Genomic DNA, 22,501 nt, shown 5'->3' on the forward strand with positions numbered 1-22,501 from the left:
CACAGGACCTTCTGTGACAGCTGAGCACTGCTAGGGGGAGATGGGATTCACCTGACGAAGTGGAGGGAAAGCATTTTTGCCAAAAATTCCATGAGAATTCCAAAGTTCCATGAGAAAAGCTTTACATTAAGGAACACTGGAAAAGTGAGACTACAACCTGTAGTTAAGTGAGGAAGGGGTATATAAGGATGGAAAGAAAAGAGTGCAGGGAAACAAGATAAATCTCAAGGAAGTATAAAAAAAGGCAGGAGTCCACCTCTAGTGTATGTGCACAGATGCATGCAGCCTGGGAAACCAGGGGAAATAAGAGCTCCTTGTGCAGTCACATTGCTACAACATCGCTGGAGCAACTTAGGTGTGGTAGAATGGCTCACACAACAGGAGCGCTGCAATGGACAGATACACGCTTCAGGAAAGACAAGGAGGAAATATAAGGAGGGGGTATGCTATCTCTACCAAGGACCAGCTCAGATGTATGGAGCTATTCTATGGGATGAGTGACTGACTGAGTGAGAGCCTGTGGGTCAGCATCAGTGGGCAGGCCAGTAAAGGACAGCATCCTCCAAGGGATCCAACAGTCCATCCTGATACTCAGGAAGACAAGTAAACGTTTCAAGATATTGGGCTGGATGAGCTCCAATGCAAAAAGGCAGCACACAGGAGGCAGAAGCAGGGACAGACTATGAAGGAGAAATTTAAAGACACTGCCTAGGCATGTAGGGATGGTGTCAGGAAAGCCAAAGCTCAGCTCCAGCTGAGACTTGCAAGACCGCCATGGGCAACACAAAGGACTTCTACTGTTACATTAGTAATAGAAGGCTGAACAAATAAAAAAAGCGTGGGCTTGTTGCTGAAATGGGTGGGTGATTTAGCGATAAGAGAATCAGGTAAAGTGGAGTTACTCATTGACTTCTTTGCTTCAGTCTTCATTGACAAGGTCTCCTATGCCTCTGTGCTTAGAGGCAGAGTTCAAGGAGGAGAAGAGCTATCAGCAGATGACGACCTAGTCAGTGACTATCTGCAAGAACTCAGCCCCACCTGAGACCATGGGATAAGAGAGACTGTATCCAAGGATAGAAGAAATGGCTCATGCCCTTGCAAGACTGCTATCAGATTTTAAAAATCATGCCATTCAATGCATCAATGTCATCACTTGAAATCCCCAGATGGATGAAAGCGAATATTGCACCCATCTTCAGAGAAGATCAAAAGAACAATCCGGGGTACTACAGGCCAATCAATCTCGCTTCTGTCCTTGAAAAAATCAAGAAGCAAGTCCTCTTGAAACAAATTCTTGGGCACAGGAATAAGAAGAAAGTGATTGTGACAGTCAGCATGTTGTCACCAATAGGTATACCACAGTGTAAATCATGTCTGACTGACCTTGTTGCCTTCTGTGATAAAATCATTTGATTAGTGCAAATATAAAAGTAGTAGGTACCACTTACCTCAACTTTAGAAGGGCATTTGACACTGTCCCATGAAATTCTTGTATCAAAGTTAGGACATTAGGGTCTACATGCCTGGACAACTAGATGGACAAAAAACTGGATTGGATCCTCAGAGCTCAGAGGTAGTGGTTAATGGGTTGTACTCTACCCGGAGACCAGTAAAAGTGGACTATTGCAGAAATCTATCCTGAGACCTGTACGGCTTAAGGGCATTTGCTCATAAAGTTTGTGAATGACACCAAATTGGGTGGGAATGGGAGGTGGACAGGGATGGATCGTTGATACATTGGAAGGCAGGGCTGCCCTTAGACAGGCTGGAGGAAGGAGTGAACATAAAAGCCTTAAAAAATTTAACAAGGACAAACGCAAGATCCTGCACCTCAGATGGAAGAGCTCCTTGCAACAAAACAGGCTTGTGAAACCCAAGAACTCCTGGTTGTGGTAGGCAGCAAGCCGAAGGTGAATGAACAGTGTACCCTGGCAGCAAAGAGGGACACCACCACCCTTGGCTGCATTAACAGCACAGCCAGTAGACTGAAGGAAGCGATCAACCCCCTTCACTCTGCTCTCATTAGTCTGCATCCAGACCACTGCATTCAGTTTGGGATTCCCCAATACAAGAAAGATATTGGCAAACTGGAGCAACTTCAGCAGAGGTCACCAAAATGTAGGGTCTGCAGCACTTGCCCTGTGAGGAGGAGCTGGGCTTGTTCAGCCTGAAAGCAGAGAGGGCTTTGGGGGGGCCCTAACAGCAGCTCTCCAGTCCCCATGGGGAAGTCAATGAGCAGATGGAGCCAGGCTCTTTACTGTTGTTTCATGGTAGGAGGAAAAGAGACAACAGGCGTGATTTTAAATAAGAGGTTCAGACTGGATACTCAAGCGCTGGCACAGGCTGCCCACAGAAGCTGCACAGCCTCCATCTCTGCAGGTTTTCAAGACCGGATGAAACCCTTGGTCTGACCTTAGAGCTGACCCTGCTGTGAACATCTTAAAACACATGTAGTCAGAGAACCTGAAAACCCGCTAACTGGTAATAATGGGTAAAGTGGCAGTCAAGTAGATCTTGGCTGAATTAGGGAAAAGTCCAACTTCCATCATCTCCAGTAAGAATCTCAAAAAAATTACTCTTGAGGCACTACAAAGGAACTGGAATGATAAATGCACCCAAAAGATAAATTGGTCATTTAGCCAGACATATACATCAAGTAGACTTTTTAGTGCTATTAACTACAACATAATTGAGAAATGGTACTCTTTCCCACTGTACATCAATCAAGAAGCCATAAGCTGCACCACAACAGTAAATGAGCAACGCTTGTCTGGCAGACAGTAACTTGACACATGTAATAATGTTATTATCCCAATGAACACCCTAGACCTGAGAAGGGAAGTTCTGGATATCTGCTAAAAGCTTGGACAACCTTCCTTTTGTGAGAACCATAAAGACTGAAGAATCTCCATCCTTAAGTCTCTTCTTACTAGTTAATTATCACAGCAAAGAGGAGAAAGATACAGAAGACAAAGACAAGCAGTTGTGGTCAACAACTCTGAGAAGCATGAACCTGAACTGCTCATGGTCTTTCCAACCACGAAATGCAAGAAACGTAAGTGGGGTGGCCTGACTACCACACAAAAGAATGCCTCTCAGATCAAGAGTCATTAAGCAGCCTCTTTCTTGAACAGCTTGTAGACAGTTCCCTGGAATGCAATACTGTGTGATATCAATACCATAGAAGTCACACCTGCCTAACCCTGAATGGTTGAGGTTGAAAGGTGGATGAATGAATGGAAACCTCTGACTACTGGCAACTATGAATCATGAACTATAACACTTACCCTGCTCAACATGCCTGAAATCGCTGAAGCATAGGTTTTCCAAAAGACCTCTGAGGTCAGGAAGAGTACAGAGAACACTTTTTCTGCACCAAAGACAGAAGGACTTTCAAAGAACAAATGCTCAAGGAAGTATTAAATTTCCTTTAAGAAATCAGGACCCTGATGGCATGATGGCCATCAGGCGAACAACAGAAAGGACAAAATGGGAGAACATGTCCATTGTATGAGAGCAGCACGGAGAGATTTGAGAATATTCAACTCTTAAAAAACAGACTAGAAGCATTCTCCAGTATCAGAAGGAAGGAGGCTCCAAGAAAAACAGAAGCCTTGTTAAGTAGCTTGAACCTAATATTTGGTGTCAAGAGTGTGCCAATCAGCATTTAGTCAGCCTGTTTCCTTGTGCTACCTACTCACGGAGCGTATCTGTTCCTAGAACACACTCTGGCACGTTCTGGCATCCAACACAAAAAGACAGATCACAGCTGGTCATACAGGTATATTGGTGCTCTAATTATACAGAAATCTAGTATTTTGCTCAATTTTCTTGATTGACACACAGCCGAAACCTTCAAATTGCCTAGTGGGCTCCAAATCATCGCTGGCAGGAAGTGAGAATCAGGAAGAGCAGCATTAGTGTGGGATGTGCAACAGGCTGCGATATGATTCTATCTCTTCACTGAGGGAATAAGCAGAGCCCATCCGCCTCCGTAAACACTCTGGAGGGGACCACTGGTTATCAGGGTTCACTGACCATACCCTGTTATTAGCGTAAGTGCTTGCCTGTTGCATCTTAACAGCTGGGCTCAGACTTTGACACCTGAAGCTAACCAAGATCAACCTATAGGGGATATGCTATCCACATAAGCGATCTCAGTAACCTAAGACAATTCTGGATGGGATTCATCCACAAACCACAAGATGATGATTTTTACTTTACTCACATGAGTTTTTTTCTTCTAACAGTGAGGAGTCCGAGCAAAAAGTCTGCCTCCACATTATGCAACATCACAGAAAGTTCCCAGATGTAAAAGCAGAAATGACTGGGGTTGAAGAGTGCAGAACTACGTGAACTTGGGTACACTTTGCTAACTCACAGCTGCTGACAGCAGCTGTTGCCAGCTGGACGCTCACAAAATCAAAAATGTCAATTCAGTCAAATATGGCAATCCAAGCAAATCCACATGAGTAACTGGCATGAGAAGGAATGGCAAACAGGGCTGTGTCAGCTACCAGTCATTCTGGTGCTTTTCCAGCTGACACACATCTCTGACATCCAGACGAGTGTGGTGACACAAGTCAAGATGGACTCAAAACACTGTATCAGCATGGCTGGGTTCAGACAAAATGGCCAAAACAGCACTTTATTGTTTTTTACATATTGCTTATATGCCTTAGATAGTACATGTGTCAGATGCTGATAGGCTTTGTCATCTTCTTGCTTGCTATTTGCTTTTGCTGTAGGTGCCCGTATGCTGCGGTTCAAGTTCTGGGTTTTCACATCCTGTTTACATGCTTGACATTTTTGTGGCTGTCTTAAAGGTACAAGGCTAAGTCTTTAAAGTCAACTAACTCATCTGCAGACCTGCTGCAGACCCCAACAGACGAGTGCCAAATAGTCTGGGTTTAGTACTTTTCCAAAAATCAAGGGGAACCTCTCAACCACCTGGTAAGCTTGTGTAATAGTACCATGAATCTGAGTAGTTTTGGTTCTGGTACAGTCAGGAGAAGGTAGAAGAGAAGACTGTGCACCAGAAATCTTTTTCACGAGCCTCAGTCTAAAGAGATAACATTAGTATCTTGGGAAAGCTAAATGCTTGGATGTGGCTGATCCATTTACCTGGTGAATGTGAACTCTTGAGCTGGAGATGGCCTTCAAAGCTCACTCAGAAGCTAGCCCTGGAAATCGAGCCCCTACTGGTAGCTCTGCTACAGCCTGAATGAATCAGAACAATTTCTAGGTGGGTGTAGCTCACCAATGCAACAGAGATGCACCAAATGTAGGCTGCGTAATACAATTCACTCACTGCACGCAGTGCATGAATGAAAAGAAGCCTTACGCAAAGCCAGCAAAATAGGGAAAGATAAACCAAAGACGAGTTATTGGTCTAGAAAAGAACAGCAGCATTAGTATAGTTGATCTCAGCATTGTGGCTGGAAAGGCAATATGCAGGCATATATGCTGCATACCAAGCTGCGGGTGGACACTGCAAAATCTTTTGAGTCTCAAGGGAATGAAATACACCAAAAGTTAGAATATACACATGGTCTCATTCAAAGATTAAAAAAATAATTTCAAAACCACTAACTCAAGACAGCACACCCAATGTGAAATGTCAGTGGAGACAAGTGCAATCTTTAACTTGGTTTCAGTAATCAAGATCAACCCTATGCTGCCAGCTTCAAGAAGGCACTTGAGCAATGGGAAACACTGCTAGAAAAATCACTTTGCTTTTCAACCGCAAACCCAAAATTGGCAAATATTTGACTCCAGGCCTTTAGATTTAGGAATCCTTTGGTTCAAAGGTCAGGGCTATTGCAAAGATGGATGAGAAGCGCGCCTGACTAGAGCCTAGGGACAAGATGGAAAACAAATACGACAGAATCCCTTTAACTTTAATCCTTGTTGATACTGCCCAGGGAGCAGCATAAGCAGGAAGAATTAGCATCTGTAAACAGTGTGAGACAGACAGGGAGCACCTGGGAGCTGGATAAACAGGAATAAGATGGCAAATGGGGCTGTTAAAAATAAATAAATAAATCAACATCTCTCCTTGCATCCAGTTGCTGTGCCCCACTATCTCCAACTGGAGAAAACGAATGATGCAAGATGCATCTGGGACAGAGAAAGAGGGGAATCAACTCACAGTCCAGGAATGACTATAGCTTCCTCTTGTCTATGTGGTTTGTTGGCCCCCTGTCTAAACCTCCACCTTCCTTGTACACTTACCTCTTTAATGTTGGAGGAAAGGGGCTGTGGGAGAAGGCAGATGTTGCAGCAGGCACTTGAGAACCATGAACACAGAACAGGAACACCTCCAGGGAAGGCAGAAGTTCCCTGAATCTTCCTTTCACCATGTGTTTACAACTATACGCTCTATCTTCCTTTAAACTCCCAAACCCACCGAGCATTTCTGACTTGTACAGTATAGTTACAGGAACATGTTATCACAAGCTAGACAAAGGCATTGATAATGGCTCTTCAGCTGCCCCTATGTATCTAGGAAATACAAGGCTCCTTATACCACCAACAAAGGAAGAATAAGCTGCTGCTTATTTAGCTTCAATGGAAGTCCAGGCAGTTTCCAAAATAGCTAACGGACAAGAATTTGTTCACATAACCACACTTCAGGTTTGCAGGTCCTTACCTGAAGGATTTGCACCGGTGTGGTGCAAACAAAGGTATGTGAAATGCCTCCAGCTGCACCATCAAGATGAACAGGGCACTGACAAGGAAAAGGAACTGTGGACAGGTAGTTAGTTTAGAAGCATACATAAAATGCTTCACTGCTCCGAGAAGACCTCTTCACAAATGAGGTTCATGAACATTAAGGTGATGGGAGTAGTAGGAAAAAAAGAAAACATTACACTATAAAATGTAGTATGTTCACGCATTACAGTATGTAAGCATCTTCAAGTATCTTAGTTTTTTCTATGCTAAGCCTCATTTCTCCCTCTTCATTAGAAAGACAACAGGCATGAGGGCTGAAGGATGCAAGCAAGCAAACTTGGTAAACCAGTCTGGCAAGGACACTACACACAGGGCAAAACAAGAAAGGCACCAAGACATTTGTGAGAGAAAACGAGAGGAGCAAGCGTTACTGGCAAGGACACGGAACATGCCAAAGACAAGGTGCCTCAAGGTACTGAGTATTACTGTGATGACTTTGAAATTGATGAGCAGCATAATAAGATACTGTAATGACTAAAAAGAGTAGGCGAAATGGTCAAGCCACTGATGTAATAGCATCAACAATTTGAAAAGATTGGGGTGGGGTTGATTTTAACACGTAAAAATCTAAGAAAAGGTTGCCCTTAGTAAGACTGAAGATGAGTGTGGATGAGAACAGAAAAGAAGTAGCATATTTCAGGAACATCGTGGAGGAATCTGTCATGGTTAGGTAATGCTCAGAGAACAAAAAGCCCCAACCACTTTGTTTTGCTGATAGAGAGATTACATTTCTAGACATTACAGCTCCAAGAAAAACTTTCTAAATGTAATCCTGTCTTCATCAAGGGTGTTTCTGAACACCGATGCATGTTCTTAGTTAGGGTGTGAGTTCACAGGACTCTTGCTACTCCACATTAATTCCCATATCAATTCACTTAGACTGTAGTTGCATGAATACTTTCAGCTATCCTAAGACACTGGTAGCACCAAAAAAAGCTTTACTCTGGCTGTCCCTGTGTTACCATATCAACAGCAATGCAGAAATATTTGTGCAGGACTGCTGTGAGCTAGATCAAGGAATTAAACTGAGTTAATATGAACCACTTCTTTTGTTAGATCAGTAATTCCCCATAAACATTCTTTCGTCAGCGCAAAGAAGGATGCAGCAAGTTGTGTTCTTCAGGACACATCTATAATGACTTGTGCAATAAAGCATTAAGAATTCCTGTGCCAAGCCAGGAGGGTGGAGAGAACTACTTTACACCTCAGAGTCTACAGAAGAAAACTGGTGCACAGCAGCCAGTATGCTGAAAAATTCACACCTTTGCTTAATGTACACAAGCTTTTTCATATAGAAAAGCCCGGCAGCTGCATAGAGGCAAAAAGCAGTTTTGGAAGGACTATAAACTGCTGTCTTCAGCCTACTAGGAAATGAATTGAATGTGTGTAAACACGTATGAAATGACTGGTGGTTTCATAAAAAAGAGTTTTTTTATCATTATGTACCACTATGATATTTCATCTTGGTAGTACTCTCTTACAATATTCCTGAATTGAGATATTTTATTATCATAGAATGGTTTGGGTTGGAAGGGACCTTAAAGATCATCTAGTTCAAATCCCATTGCCATGGGCAGAGACATACCCTAAAACGTAACACATGAGTTGGAGAGAAATGGAGGCAATCTCTGCTTGCTGAGATTTTACTACCTTAACTTAGAGATTCTCACACCTTCTGCATACTAGCTTGTGGTACAAAAGCTCCTGAACTGGGTTAAAGCAGCAGCCATAGCAATGACAATAATCTCTGCTTTTGAACCAGCCAGCATGCCTGCTTACAGTAATTGTTAAAAACCATGCTTGGCTTTGTTTTGCCTAGCCAGACAAGAAAAATTTCCTTCCTTTTGAACTATGGTTTATGATTCTCCCCCTCTTTCCTTTTCATGCTTTGTGCTTTTCATATAGCACAACCAGTTTGCTCCCATCATCCAAAAGCATTTCATCTGGCAGGTGCTTCTAAGACGAGCAAGCATTCCCACTTCCAGTAAGAAAAAGACAATTTTGACTTTGAACAAAGACTCATTCCTAGCTTACCGGACATTTGCACTTGTACTGTAGGGACCATACATCAGCCCCAACTTCCACCCAACTCCTGTAGACACCTGTACAAATACCACAGTGAGTGACAAGTAGAATACGATCCTGGAATCGTGATTTTATAAATCCAGGAGAGAAAAATAAATAAATGAATAAATAAATAAATCCTTCAGCCTCCCCAGTCCAACTCTTCTGCTAATATTAGCAGTTTAGATTAGGATTAAGCTTCAATTACAGCTCACTAAATAACCCACTAATAAAAGTAACTAATCTAAGACAGCCAGTTGTGAAATACATATGACGAATTTTTGCTGCAAACATGTAAAACACAGTGTATGATAGTCTAGCCTCTGGTTTTACAGATTATTTTTTGCAAGGGCTTAAAAGGAGCTGACAGTTCAAGAAATGAGATTCGGGAGATACAATCTTACTGAGGCTGGATCATCTTCAGTACATTCATAGATAGCCAGGTACATGTACAAGAGGGACATTGTTTCTGCTAACATAATCCCACGATAAGTAAACAGGTAAAATAACTAGTGAAGTCTATCGATGTTCCTTATAAAAGGCTTAACATCATTTGTTGTAATGCTGCCATGTGAAATCATAAGATGACTCAAAAACCACAACTTACTGAAACCAAAATCAACATTAATTTTATTTACTGAAACTAACAATCAACAATATTATGAAAATTAGATATGCTTCCCCCCCCCCCAAATGGTCTCCTTCCTGCCTGTTGCAATTCAATTCTCAAACTGCTGTTGCTGCTTCTGCTCCTTTTAGTGACTTGATGCTGTCATTTTATTTCATGCTCAAGGCTGTTGGCTCACTGCCATATATTCAAAATTCCTAATATTCATACATGGATTAACTGGCAATCTAAAGTGGCCTGGATAATAGCTTTTGATAGGACCATTTATGAACATGGAAGAAAGGATGTAAGAACTGCACTAACATGGGGGAAATCTGGCATTAGCACATAGGAAGTTCACAGCAGGATCTGATGCACACATCCCACAGGGAAAGAAATAACACTGATCTTTGATTGGATTGAATTCGAATTTGATCTAATTGGAATAATAATCTTTATTCAAAACCAAACAAAAATAGCATACCACCCTTACAAAAAAAAAAAAAAAAAAAAGAAAAAGACCGACTTCTCCATCTTTCAGGATCTCCCAGAAGTAACACTTCTCTCACAAGCTTCCTGCATCCCTACCGTCCTTCCACAATGATTAACAGAGAGTTTAAGACTGTGGGTAATTAAGATCTTATGGCTGTAAATAAAGGCAGCTGCTGTAAAGTTGGTGAAGCTGCTAGACAGGCTAACAAACAGGACAGAGGGGGGTTCTTATGTCTACCTCCCTTTCCTTCCACTGATAAAAAACAGTACAATGCATCAGAGAGGGTTGTCATAGAACCATCAAATCATTTAGTTTGGAAAGACCTTTAAGCCCATCAAGTCCAACCGTTAACCTAGCACTGCCAAGTCCACCACTCAACCATGTCCCTAAGCAGGATGTCTACATGTCTGTTAAATGCCTGCAGGGATGGTGATTCCACCACTTCCCTGGGCAGCCTGTTCCAACGCTTGACAACCCTTTCAGTCAAGAATTTTTTCCTAATACCCAACCTAAACCTCCCCTGGTGCAACTTAAGGCCAGTTTCCTCTTGTCCTGTTGCTTGTTACTTGGGAACAGAGACCAGCCCCCACCTTATCACAAACTCCTTTCAGGCAGCTGTAGAGAATGATAAGGTCTCCCCTCAGCCTCCTTTTCTCCAGGCTCAATAACCGCAGTCCCCTCAGCTGCTCCTCATATGACCCTTCCCTGGACACGCTCCAGCCCCTCGACGTCCCTCCTGCAGCGAGGGGCCCGACACTGAACCCAGGGTTCGAGGTGCGGCCTCACCAGTGCCCAGTACAGGGGGCGGTCACTGCCCTGGCCCTGCTGGCCACACTGTTTCTGACACCAGCCAGGACGCTGCTGGCCCCTTGGCCACCTGGGCACACTGGGGGCTCATGCCCAGCCGGCTGTCAGCCAGCACCCCCAGGCCCTTTCCCACCGGGCAGTTCCCAGCCCCCTGCCCCAGCCTGTAGCGCTGCCTGGGGCTGGTGTGACCCACGGGCAGGGCCCGGCCCTGAGCCTGGTTGAACCTCACACCACTGGCCTCGGCCCATCGGCCCAGCCTGCCCAGACCCCTCTGCAGAGCCTCCTGCCCTCCAGCAGACCAACACTCCCACCCAACCTGGTGTCATCTGCAAACTCACTGAGGGTGCACTTGATCCCCTCATCCAGATGGCTGATAAAAGATACTAAACAGGACTGGCCCCAGTACTGAGCCCTGGGGAACACCACTTGTGACCGGCCACCAGCTGGATGTAACTCTATTCAGCACAACTCTTCAGGCTCAGCCATCCAGCCAGCTTTTTACCCAGTGTAAAATGCACCCGTCCAAGCCATGAGCAGCCAGTTTCTCCAGGAGAATGCTGTGGGAGACAGTGTCAAAGCCTTTACTAAGGTCCAGGCAGACAAATCCACAGCCTTTCCCTCATCCACTAAGTGGGTCACCTTGTCATAGAAGGAGATCAGGTTAGTCAAGGAAATCCTGGGCAATCCAGAGGAGGTCCATACTACTCCATATTATGTGAAGCAATACTGGGCAACCAAATTTTGGAACTGTGGACATAATATGGAACTGTGAACATAAGCCATCATGTGTGCCGACATCAGCAACTTTGATTAAACTGTCTCTGATGAAAGCGACAGCTTGAGTCAGCCTGCCAGCACAAAAACAGGAGCAGCTCTAGACTCAGAGACACGCATCTGCAAAATTAGGAGTGAAGCAATACTTTTCATGATCCAAGTTACTAAACAAGCCAACGAGGTGCTTTTGTGTAAGTGGCCCAATCCACAAGTAATTATGTTATTTTAGGGTTATTTTAAATTGAGAACATTATATAATGTTCAAATAGCTCTACAGGTATATTTTTGGTTTTGTATTTTGCAAGCCTACCACAAGACTACTCTTCCAGTTTATCAGTCGCTTGGATTATATTTCAAAATTTTTCTTCCTCTGATCTGGAATACTACAATTCCTAACAGAAGGTAACATTAAATCTAGAAGCTGGATAATTTCTGCCATGAATAAGCAACCTGCCAGCTGCACATATTACCTAAAACTGGTGTAAGATGGGAAATTTCAGAAATGTTTTTGTAACAATGACTACTTCTTGATGGGAGGAAGGAAGTTAAGCTGGATCATGACAGAACAAATACCAAGGAGTACTCCAGAAAGAGCATCAAACCCATCCCAGATGACTTACATAATTACATTCATCTCAAGCAAACATTGTTTTAGAATTAAGGAGTCTAAAACATGGATTAAAAAAAGAAAAAAAAAAGATTAACAAGTCGATTTGATCTCTAAAATAAATTAAACATCGTTTGGTATTACCAAGCATCTTGTTTCAGTTTTATGTTTTAGTAGAGGCAGTTCAGCAAGTTACTCTGACAGAAGACTCTGCATAGACGGTTCCTGCAGAGGATGCATGGCAGCTTGGCAGAGAGGTAAAGGCAGGACTGGACAATCCTGGGCTGCAAGACTCCATGTAGATTGCTCTGCTTAAGGCTAGTACTACATGCACCTGTTCTGTTCTATGTAAAGAATGCATATAGTTTATATTGACCAAGTCTAAAATTACTAGAGAGGACTGCAAACTGCCAGATGTTAGTAGATGAGATGAGGGAAACTTTTAGGAAGGTGCCCCTATTTAGAGGATGGATGTTGTTTACCTAACAATGGGCAAAAGCAAACACTTTTTAACATGTCATTTACTGATATTACGACCAAACTCACAAGCTGAAAGACTCTGATGGAAGATCCACAATTCCACATTCATGTCAAAATTGTTTAGTCAGCCTTAAAAGACATAAGTTTCTGCCAAGTAACTAACCAACAAGTAGACATAAAATAACACTTCTAACTTTGCACTGATATTTTATGATCTTTGTTTCTTATTTCTATTTTGTTATTGTATTAGTCATTGCAGCAGTGCCTGAAAGATCTAGTAACGGAGCAGGGGCCTACCATGTTAGGGACCATGCAAAACCAGAATAAAGATATTTCAGCCCGTAACATAAAGATCTAAAGAAGTATTCTGTCGATATTCACTTCTTGAAGTTTTCATGTTTTGTTAACGTACATTGCTCAAACCTTTGTAACTCTGATCCATAATTTCTAGTTCATTTTATGCAATTCACTTATTTAGCTGGGATTCATGTATACTATTCCAAAAACATCTAAAAATCTGTCTTAATTATGCAAGACAGATGTTGAACTGTTCCTTGACCGCTTTGTCAAGTCAACTTTATATGCACAGTATTTTGCAGATGGAAGCAATTTTACTACACTCAGGATCTAACCCAGGTAAAGGCAAGACAGCTTCAGCCATATTTACACTGAGCCGTTGCTATGAATTTGGGGGCAGAGGGAGAAGGAGGAAAAAAAATAAAAGGGAGAAAAGGTGGCACTCATCTATAGAAAGCGAGTTTCTGTTGACACTGGATTATCAGATTAATTTTTTCAAAACTTTCTTTTCCTGACATTCAGAGAGTTCTGAACTATGGGTACAGCAATGTTTGCAAAGCATGGAGAAATCCTGGAAAAAAACAAAGTACACAGCTAGCGTTTCAATGATTTGTCATTTTTCATCTTATCACTTACAACAGGATAGTCAATATCCATTTCCTTTCATCTGACCTCAAGTTTTAGATAAGTTTTCCTTTTATCATTACATTAATGAGAAAGACAAATCATAGTCGCAGCAATCTTAACCTGATTTGTTATAGAACATTTCCAGAATCTTGTGCAATGTAAGCCTTCCCTTCATATTCATATAATTTTAAACTACCTACCTTCTGCATTAAGATGCATGGTTTCCAGAGGTCCAATAAATGCGTATCGCATTCCCAATCCATCAGACATCACAAGGTCTAGATCAGTAGGAGATATTACCCCTTCCTAAGTAGGAAAAGTAAAACAGGAAGGAATATTTGCGAATCTTTGGGTTTAATGCAAAATTGCCTGCTTTTTGTCTATAATTACAAAATTACAGAGGCAATAAAAACTAAGGCTAGAAATAGCAGTTCGCTTGCAAACAGAAACACAACTGCTTGCCAAAAATGTCCATTATGCAAGCTTTACACTGAACCATTTGGAGTGAGTATAAGCACTCAGTCACATCTCAAAGATTATCGAACTTCATAATACAAATAAACTTTGATATATTTTGACAGTATCTTATTTTTAAATGTATAAATTAATACACTTTTTCACATAACATGTACTATTTGTACACACTCGTTTGCCTGACACTTATTACTTACAGTAATTTATGGATTAAAACTAAACTGAGATGTTTAGGTCAATGAATATACTTTTCTCTCAGAAACTGAGAAGCAGAGAACACGACACTTAATAGCACGTGACCAAGAAGAGTTTATATCAATTCCAAGTACTATACCAGCCCTTTTAAATACAGGAGTTTTGGCTAAATCTTACACCTCCCTTCATATTCTCTTAGTGCTGGATTTTTGGGCAGAGTCACAACTGGTAGAACAGGGGTGCAGCAGTGGGTACTACACCTGTGGCCACCTGCAAAAAAGGCTGGGACCAAACACGCAGGCAACGCAGCTGCCACTCCCTCCCACAAAACTCACTGAACATTCAACCTGTCCAGCCTCAACCTGCCCAGGTTCTCAAGTTCATTCCCAGCCTCACATCTCGGAGCTGGCAGGATATGGAGCATGCAAAATGAAGCATTTCTCCTGAAGCTGAGCACTGCTGTTCCACCCACATGGTAGCACTCACAAGAAAGCCAACGCCCCCATCAGGTCAGGGCAAGCACGCAAAGGCTTGCAAAAAATGAGTTACAGTTCATTACCTTAACAGATTTACTTGAGAAAAATAATATTCATTTTACAAGGTTGTTTTCCACCTACTAAGACCTGTTCTAACCACTTCCATCAGATAAAGCGTGGTTTCAAGAACTTGTCTTCTTTATTCCCAGAGACGTAAAAAACATTTACTTCTGGTTAGGAAGGTGCAAGAGATGCTGTACTGCTTCTGACTTGCCTTCTCACCCTACCTTGAGGTGCTCTCCCCACTCAGTGCCTCTTTCTCCATAAGCCCCTTTGAGCTGCAGAATGCAAGTATGTGTACTCATCTGCCTGGCCAAAGACATGTCTTTTTCTGTTAAATTTCCCTCTCGCACAGCCCTGTCTGAATGTTCCTTTATATCACACAGCGATGAGATACGAGTTACAGGCATACAGGACAGGTCTCCTGACCTGTTGTAGACATTGACATCTGAGCTAGACATCTAGACTCTCTTTATAAACGCTAGGGAGAAAAAGGAAATCAGCATCCTAAAGCAGGCACCCAGAATAGGAAAGATGAGTTGTGTCCTAAAAGGGCTTAATGCTCCTCACCAACTGAAAGACGAGTAAGGAGCTTGGATGCCAAAGTCCACATTTTAGAAATCCCATCTTAAGTCAGCTGAATCCCACCCCGTGGTGCTTCCTGTGTGCAACTACTACACAATCTACTGTTACTTTAAAAGAAAATTATAAGCCAAGGACCAACATAACTTCTACAGCGGGTCACAGACAACAAGTTTCTTCATCTCAGGTTTAAGTAGTGCCTTCTATAAGACTCAACCTCAAGTCTCAGTCTGTTAGTAGGCATTGCTCCTATCAAAAATAAGCCTGGCTGAGTCCCTGCTGCAGGTGGCTTTCGAACTCCATCTTGAAAATGAAGTAATTGTTAAGATCTACCCGCCATATATGGAACACAGAACTCTGGTAACAATTTAATTTGACAAAAAATGGCAGGGATAAGGAAGCATTATTTTCTTCAACTTAAAGGTAACGCATAGGCAAGGTAAAGTAACTCACCTAGAGGCAGACAAAGGTCTGCATAAAGATAGGACTAAACGAAAACCTCAGACAGCATTCAGATTACAGACCAGTGTCAGTTTAAGTAACACAGGCACCATACATTCTGTGGAAGTTTTTTTCCCTTGACGAGGCAACACAACCTCTCTGAACAACATCAAAGTCAATAAAAGTGCACTTCTGCTGGGCTTCAACCAAACAATGAGTTGTACTGGTAAAGCTGTGCTTGGTGAGTATTTTTTTTTTTCTTTCTTCCTGGTTGACATGGATTTGTGAACAAAAGATTAACCACAAGTTCCAGACAAGCATTTGAGCCACAGCAGCAGTTAAAAACTGTAAATATAACATTAAAAAGTTAACAGGCTCTTGAAACGCTTCAGAATCATTGCAAATTAATTTACAAATTAAAAACTATTTTTTTTTTTAATATCATAGTCCTTGGTACTGACATTTGAAGATCAGGTACCCTCAGAATCATGAGACGAATGCTTTGCTCTTGATCTTTTGACCATAGTCGTAATTTTATGGTTATAGCTGCTAAAAGGCAAAAATTGCTGCTACCAGAAGGAAAACATGACATATCCCTCCAGTTGAGGGATATATTATTCTATACACAAGCTCAGTTTCTCCTTGTCACAAAGACCCTCTTAAAGAAAAGCATTTAACTATTTCTCTTCAGAAATTAAAAACACATAAATAAGAAACAAGTTAGACCATCCTCCCCTAGGGAATAACCCTACTCCCACTTCTGTTAAGGAGCTATGTTGGTGTAATGATTCAGCAGGGTGGGTGCAAGGTCAGCAAGGTGTCTTCCACAAGGATAGGTGTTTATGCTAAGAAGTAAATGAGTTCCAACCCTGTTTCATTAAGCCTAGGTGTGAAACAGTCCTCCCAAGGAGATTTTCACCCTCTTCATCCTGGGTAACCCTTCACATAAGCCATCCTCTCAAGCACGTATCAGAGGGAAAAGGAAGTGTGTTGAAATTTACCAGAAGCCTTCACAGCTACAGAATTAAGATCTTAATTTAAAATGAATTTCACCAATATCCTCAGTGATACCAACGGCCAGTCAAACTTCAAGGCCTAGACTAGCTCAGAATCCTTCCCACTCCTTATTGACACCATTTATATATCAAAATCTCATCCTCCTGGAGATTTTAATTTCTTGTGATGCCACAGTACTGTCCTAATACTCCTTCAGTATTTTATTAGCACTTCTTACTGTGCAGGGACCCTTTTCTCTTTTCCAAAGACCTGTAGCAGCTCTGCAGTCTCCACCTTTAGGTTCTGACCCAACCTGCCTGGTTTTAATCAACAATCTTTACATCTGTGAGTCACACCCACATCGCAACTTCTGTCACTGACTTGGTTTGTAATCATATTAAATGTGACATGGCCAAAAAAACAATCTTACTTTTTCTCATCCTACCAACTCACCTCATTCTCCTACTCAGTTCCAGCTTGTCTATAGTGTTATTTTGGAGTCCACTCCCTTCCAGACCACCTACTTACTCTCCAAATTTGCCATTTCATCCTCTGTATGTCCCAAATCCAGTATTGGGTTTTTTGATTGCCACTAATACATGCATTCTCTCTCAGCAGCATTTGTTACACCCTTCTCTATCACTTCAATCAAGTCCCTTCCATTCACGCCCTGATGAGATCTTTTTCCAGTCCTGTCATTCTGAGCATATGACTTTTCTCCCAGATCCCTCTCTACCAACTCCATCTCTTTCCATTTCATCATGTTTGAGAAACTTGCTGTCCTACACACTTCACACCTCCTTAGCTTGCTGGCCCTTATCTTCCTTCTTCCATGACACCCTCACTCACCTCACCCTGTAAGAAACACATAGTATCAACACTGTTTTTCTCCTTGGCCCTTTAAACTTCCTTTTATGATAGCCCCCTTTTATGAGACACTGTAACTAGATGTTTAACCCTCTACCTTATCTTTGATCTTTTGGAAAGGTCTTCTGGATAATGCTATAATACAATTATTAATAATAAGGAATTTGGAATTTTAAAAGTCTTGCCAGCATTTAAAGACTGCCAAGCTAGTTAGCTGAGAAGGGAGAGGAAAATTAAGTAGGGATTGAAGCCAATGCACCTGATTACTGTAAGAAAAAAGTAAAATGGACACATACCAAACCATGATTGTTTATTTTCCAAAAGATTAACAAAAATAGCAGGGCTGCCCATTCTTCTTGTCTTTTACGATGACTATAACCTAAATTAAAACCCAGTCTTAAAGAAAAAAATATATTAAGACAGCATCAAAAGCTTATACAGTAAAAAATAGAGACTCATAAGACATTAATCATATGATCCATCAAGCAAAGTAGTTCTAACAGGTTCTTAAAAGCAGCTGAAATTCTGAAATTAGATCAGGGTTGAAAAACTGCCATGCTCTCCTCACTATCTCTACTGCTGTATTTCATGACCTCCTTGTAAATTCCAGGTGATGCTTAGAAAAATATTTCACCAAGGTAAGATTCCACTCAGTAATCCACAGTAAAAACAGAGTCCTAGATATTCAGAGTAAGGTTTGAGACTTCTGATCTAAAGTGTTCGTGAAACTGGCTGTTATTTTCTGGATGACCAGAGTGTTCCCACTGTCTGCTTTTTCACAAAATAAATGTGGAGCATGGAGAGACAGAGATAACTAATGCAAAAAGCTCCTGCCACAAACACCTGCGTGAAAGTAAAAACAATGTTCAGCATTTGCATGACAACATCTTGTCAGGCAAGACTAACTCAGACCCAGAATGAAACATCTCATTGTAGCACTCTTGCCTCAAAGGGGAGCACTTGCTTGAATTCTTTCTAGGCACATAAATCAATCTATGGCCTTTTCTTCTAAGTTCTTGTAAAGTGGAACTACTGCATCCTTAAACCCACTTTCCTCATTATCCACACGGTGAAAGTTCTCAGCACCCAACTTCATGTCTCCAAACGAGTTTTCATCCTCCTACTTTCCTACAAATTGGGATCCTAACCTTCAGGCCTCCTAATTTTTCACCACCTTAAATCCCTACTTTCTGCTCTCACATTTGGCCCAGTCCTACATTCACAGCATATTTTTTGTGTGTGTGTGCCCAGCTTCAAACTTCCAGCCTCCCTGTGTATGCTCCTGCGGACCCCAGCACCTTTAGCAAAGACAAACTGTATACCCAGTTACTCATTGCTACTTTCATCGCTTTGCCCTGAATTACACTTCTCTCTCTGCTCCAGCATCCATGCCCACATGCAATTTGAGCACCATATAGTCAGGGACTGAACCCAACCTGCTGGCAGTGCCTTACCTCAGATCCCTGGCTGCATTAGCCTCCCCCCTACACTTGAACCCACATGACAAAAGTTGGTGAGCCCCACACATCATCCAGCAAGCAGCTGTATTTACCACATTGCTTTCTACACAGCCCCATGTTCATGCTCTGCATTAAGAACTCTTCTCCCATCGTAGGATCCCTGCTCCATGCCCCACCCATCACACATGCCAACACAGTACTGCTAATTTAAAGAGACTGGCAGGCTGTCAGTTGCTGAGCTACATTTGGGAACTAAAACATATCCCGCAAGCTGCTCAGTCCATCTGCAATGAAAGTTTTCCAGATAAATGTTGTCAGTGTAGCTGTACCTGCATGTCTGCGCTGCCACCAATGACTTTTTTAACAGTACATCAATGCTTCTATGAGAGAAGCTTCCACCAGTTTCTTGAATGGAGTAAGCTCAACGGACCCAAACGAAACCCCAAAAGAGACTGTCCATGCAAAGGTGTCTGAACTTGGGCTTTGATAAAAGTATACATGCACAAATGTACATGTGTAAGATTATTCTTTTGCCATTACTATAAATATTTCTGTGTCAAGGACACAGATGAGAACTTTCAAGCCTGCATCTCAGCAAAGTCCTCAAAAAAGCAGATAGTTGTTTACATAAAGGGGCTTCAAAACACTTGGGAGATTGCTGTTATGCTTCTCTCCTGGCTCACACATAGCATTTATATCTGAAATGTTTATGTCCTTGTTATGTGGCAAAGAACTGACACAGTGCAGTGCAAATACAAGAGTCCTCCAGCAACAGCACAGATTTTTCTCAGGCACTCTCCATGTTAAAATTAAATAAAACTTATAACAGAAATAGGAGCACCGATCAGTTCATGATGCTAACTGTAGGCATACAAAGATTCTTGTTCAGACCTTTACAACCACTAATAAAACAAGTAAGCTTGAAACTATCTTTTACGGTTCTGTCTCAGTGTTCTTTTACAATAGTCAAAAGCAATATACGATGATTAGCATAAAAATAAAACTATTTATGAATACTGTGGTATAAGAACATCAGTGCTCTGCATCCAAGTTGACTTGGGTTGCCTCATGCAATATAAACAATTTATCTATCTAACCAAAATGACTACACTATTAATCCTTTTGTGGACAAGAATGCTTTACTGATATGTCTCTCCTGCTAATATTCATAGTTTATCTTTCAGATAGATTATCTTACCAGAATAAATCAATGCAAGTAAAACTTGATTTTTAGGAGCCTCTCAAAGACTGACATTTTCAACAGCAAGAACTGAAAAGTGACTTAATCAGAAGCAAAAATTATTTTTCCTCACTTTGAAAGTGGAAAACACCAAAAGAACATGACTTGCAATAAAAATGACAAAGTTGGCAGCACAACAGTAGAAACACAGAAACTGCCCAAGGCCAGCAGCTTTCACCTAACTGCAGTGATTCTCCTCTCATCAAAGGCAGTGTGTAGCCTGAAGTCACACAGCTGAAACTATACACCTTTGATAGCTGCTATTTGTCCAGGCTTTTGGAATGGAAATACAGCCATCAAAGTTGTTAGGGTTTAAATGTGGTTTTGCCCGAAATGCAATAAAATTATACAAAAACAGAACAACTTGAAAACTTTGATGATGCACAACAAAAGTAACTTTCGTTACCTGTCAGTGCTTCAAGCACTATTTTGTTACTATCCACGCACCAGCACCCAACACAAAAGCATCCATACAGGTTCATACTGAAAGGTCACCTCAGATCAATACCACTTTTTCCAACAGTAGCCCAGGAAGTGTTCTTACACTCTTTCCATAAAGAGTGTAAGAAAACCAAATAGAGAGTGATACTTTCTATGATATATACTGCCTCAGCTCCCAGCAGTCCAGTCTTTGAGACTGACAACTGGAGGTCGCTTGCTTCTGCAGTCTTCCTCTAACATGAACATGTCTAAATGTTCCCTGAATCCATTCATATTTTTAGCATCATAGATTTCTATGGCAGCCACTTCTGTAGTTCAGTTCATGCTTTTCAGAGACACGAAAGAATCCTACTAGATTTTTGAGGCATTACTTCCCTGGATACCTGTGCTGACCAAGAGCACTGTACCAATATACCTACACGCACAGACTTACTGGTCCAGTTTCCCAATGACTCTTTGAACTAGTTTTAAAAAGAGCTAAGCTGTAAGTGCTGGTTTCCATTTCTGCAGTATTATACTAATTGTTGTGTAAAAAGGTGCCTAAATCAGTATTTCATCAACTTGATATTTGAGTTTTGGGGTTCTTGCATAAGTTCCATTTCTCCTTCATAGTCTGTCATTACTCATTTACTCTTTCCTCCTCCAAAAATCTTGTCCTTAGCATGATCTGTTCTATGACAAACCCCTTCCTTTCAAGGAAAGGTTACTGTGTGGGAACCTCCTGAAGAGTGAACATTGCAGTTCAGCTAGCTTTTTACCCATGGACTTACTCACCTTCCTTGTTCACATTTTTTAGTAGTTGTTTTTACATTTTTATTCTCAAAAATCTTTTTTTTCACCAGTGTTATTATGGTTTCAAAAATAATTTAGATTACTATCCTTTCTATCCTGTGTCTTTCAACATTACTACAGCTTTCTGAAGGGGTTTTTCTTATCATATACTTAAGACTTACTATTAACTTTTTTAATAATATAAACTTTTTTTTTTAATTTAAAGAAATATCCAAAAGGAGGTCTGTTCCTTCCTAACAAGATTGTTTTACTTATTATTATTCACCACATCCTTCATATTGTTGTAGCTAACTGCAGGTAAGCAAAATCAGTTCAGCAACTATGTTTAGATACTGCTTTGGAAAAAGTTGCTTTGCTTATGTTAACAACACGCTAGTTGAATGATCTTTAACTGTATTTGTGTGAATGGTTGTTTCAAACAGCTTGAAAAATCAAAATGTTTTCCATGAAAAAATTAAGTCCTGCTCAAGCCCAGCTGAATCTCTTCTCAACAGAATAGCAATAGACTCATAATTCAGCTCTTCCTGATGAAAGATCAGACCTTGCAGCACAGAAAAGGTAACTGTGGGAAAAGCTGAAGGGGCACAAACAAATGATTCTCAGCTAGAAGTCTGAATGGGCAGGAGGAGGAGAAATCTGTCTTTACCTACAAGTATCAAATAACTGTTGAAATTGTGAGTGCAATTCCTGAAAGGCCAAAGAGAAACCCATTTAAAATATTATTTTCATAACCACTGTACAGCAGGCCAGCAACATTCAGAAAATAACAGGAAATTACGAGACAACCTAGAAAAAAAGAAAAATCACTACTTTGGTTTCTGTGCTTTTAAGATTGTTCCTTAGATTGCCTGAAAATGACAATATTCTGAAAAGAAAGCAGAATAAAGAATAGTTGTTACAACCATATCACTTTGGTTTTGTCTGTCTTTGCTATTTATAACTGGCATTGCTTCTTACTGTTAATTTACATGTTAGTACATATTTCA

General features: G+C 41.3%; 1 protein-coding gene across 3 annotated transcripts in view; it reads right to left on the bottom strand.

The window, feature by feature from the left end:
- The window catches only part of CRYL1 (crystallin lambda 1), a 61,603-nt gene that overhangs the window by 5,648 nt on the left and 33,454 nt on the right, over positions 1 to 22,501 (bottom strand). For all 3 annotated transcript variants that reach the window (XM_055703359.1, XM_055703358.1, XM_055703357.1), the window contains one exon: positions 13,692 to 13,797. In XM_055703359.1, the coding sequence (XP_055559334.1) occupies positions 13,692 to 13,797 (106 nt within the window). The remainder of the gene's footprint in view (positions 1 to 13,691; positions 13,798 to 22,501) is intronic.

This window comes from Falco cherrug, chromosome 2, assembly GCF_023634085.1.
Source record: "Falco cherrug isolate bFalChe1 chromosome 2, bFalChe1.pri, whole genome shotgun sequence".
NCBI classification, from domain to species: Eukaryota; Metazoa; Chordata; class Aves; order Falconiformes; family Falconidae; genus Falco; species Falco cherrug.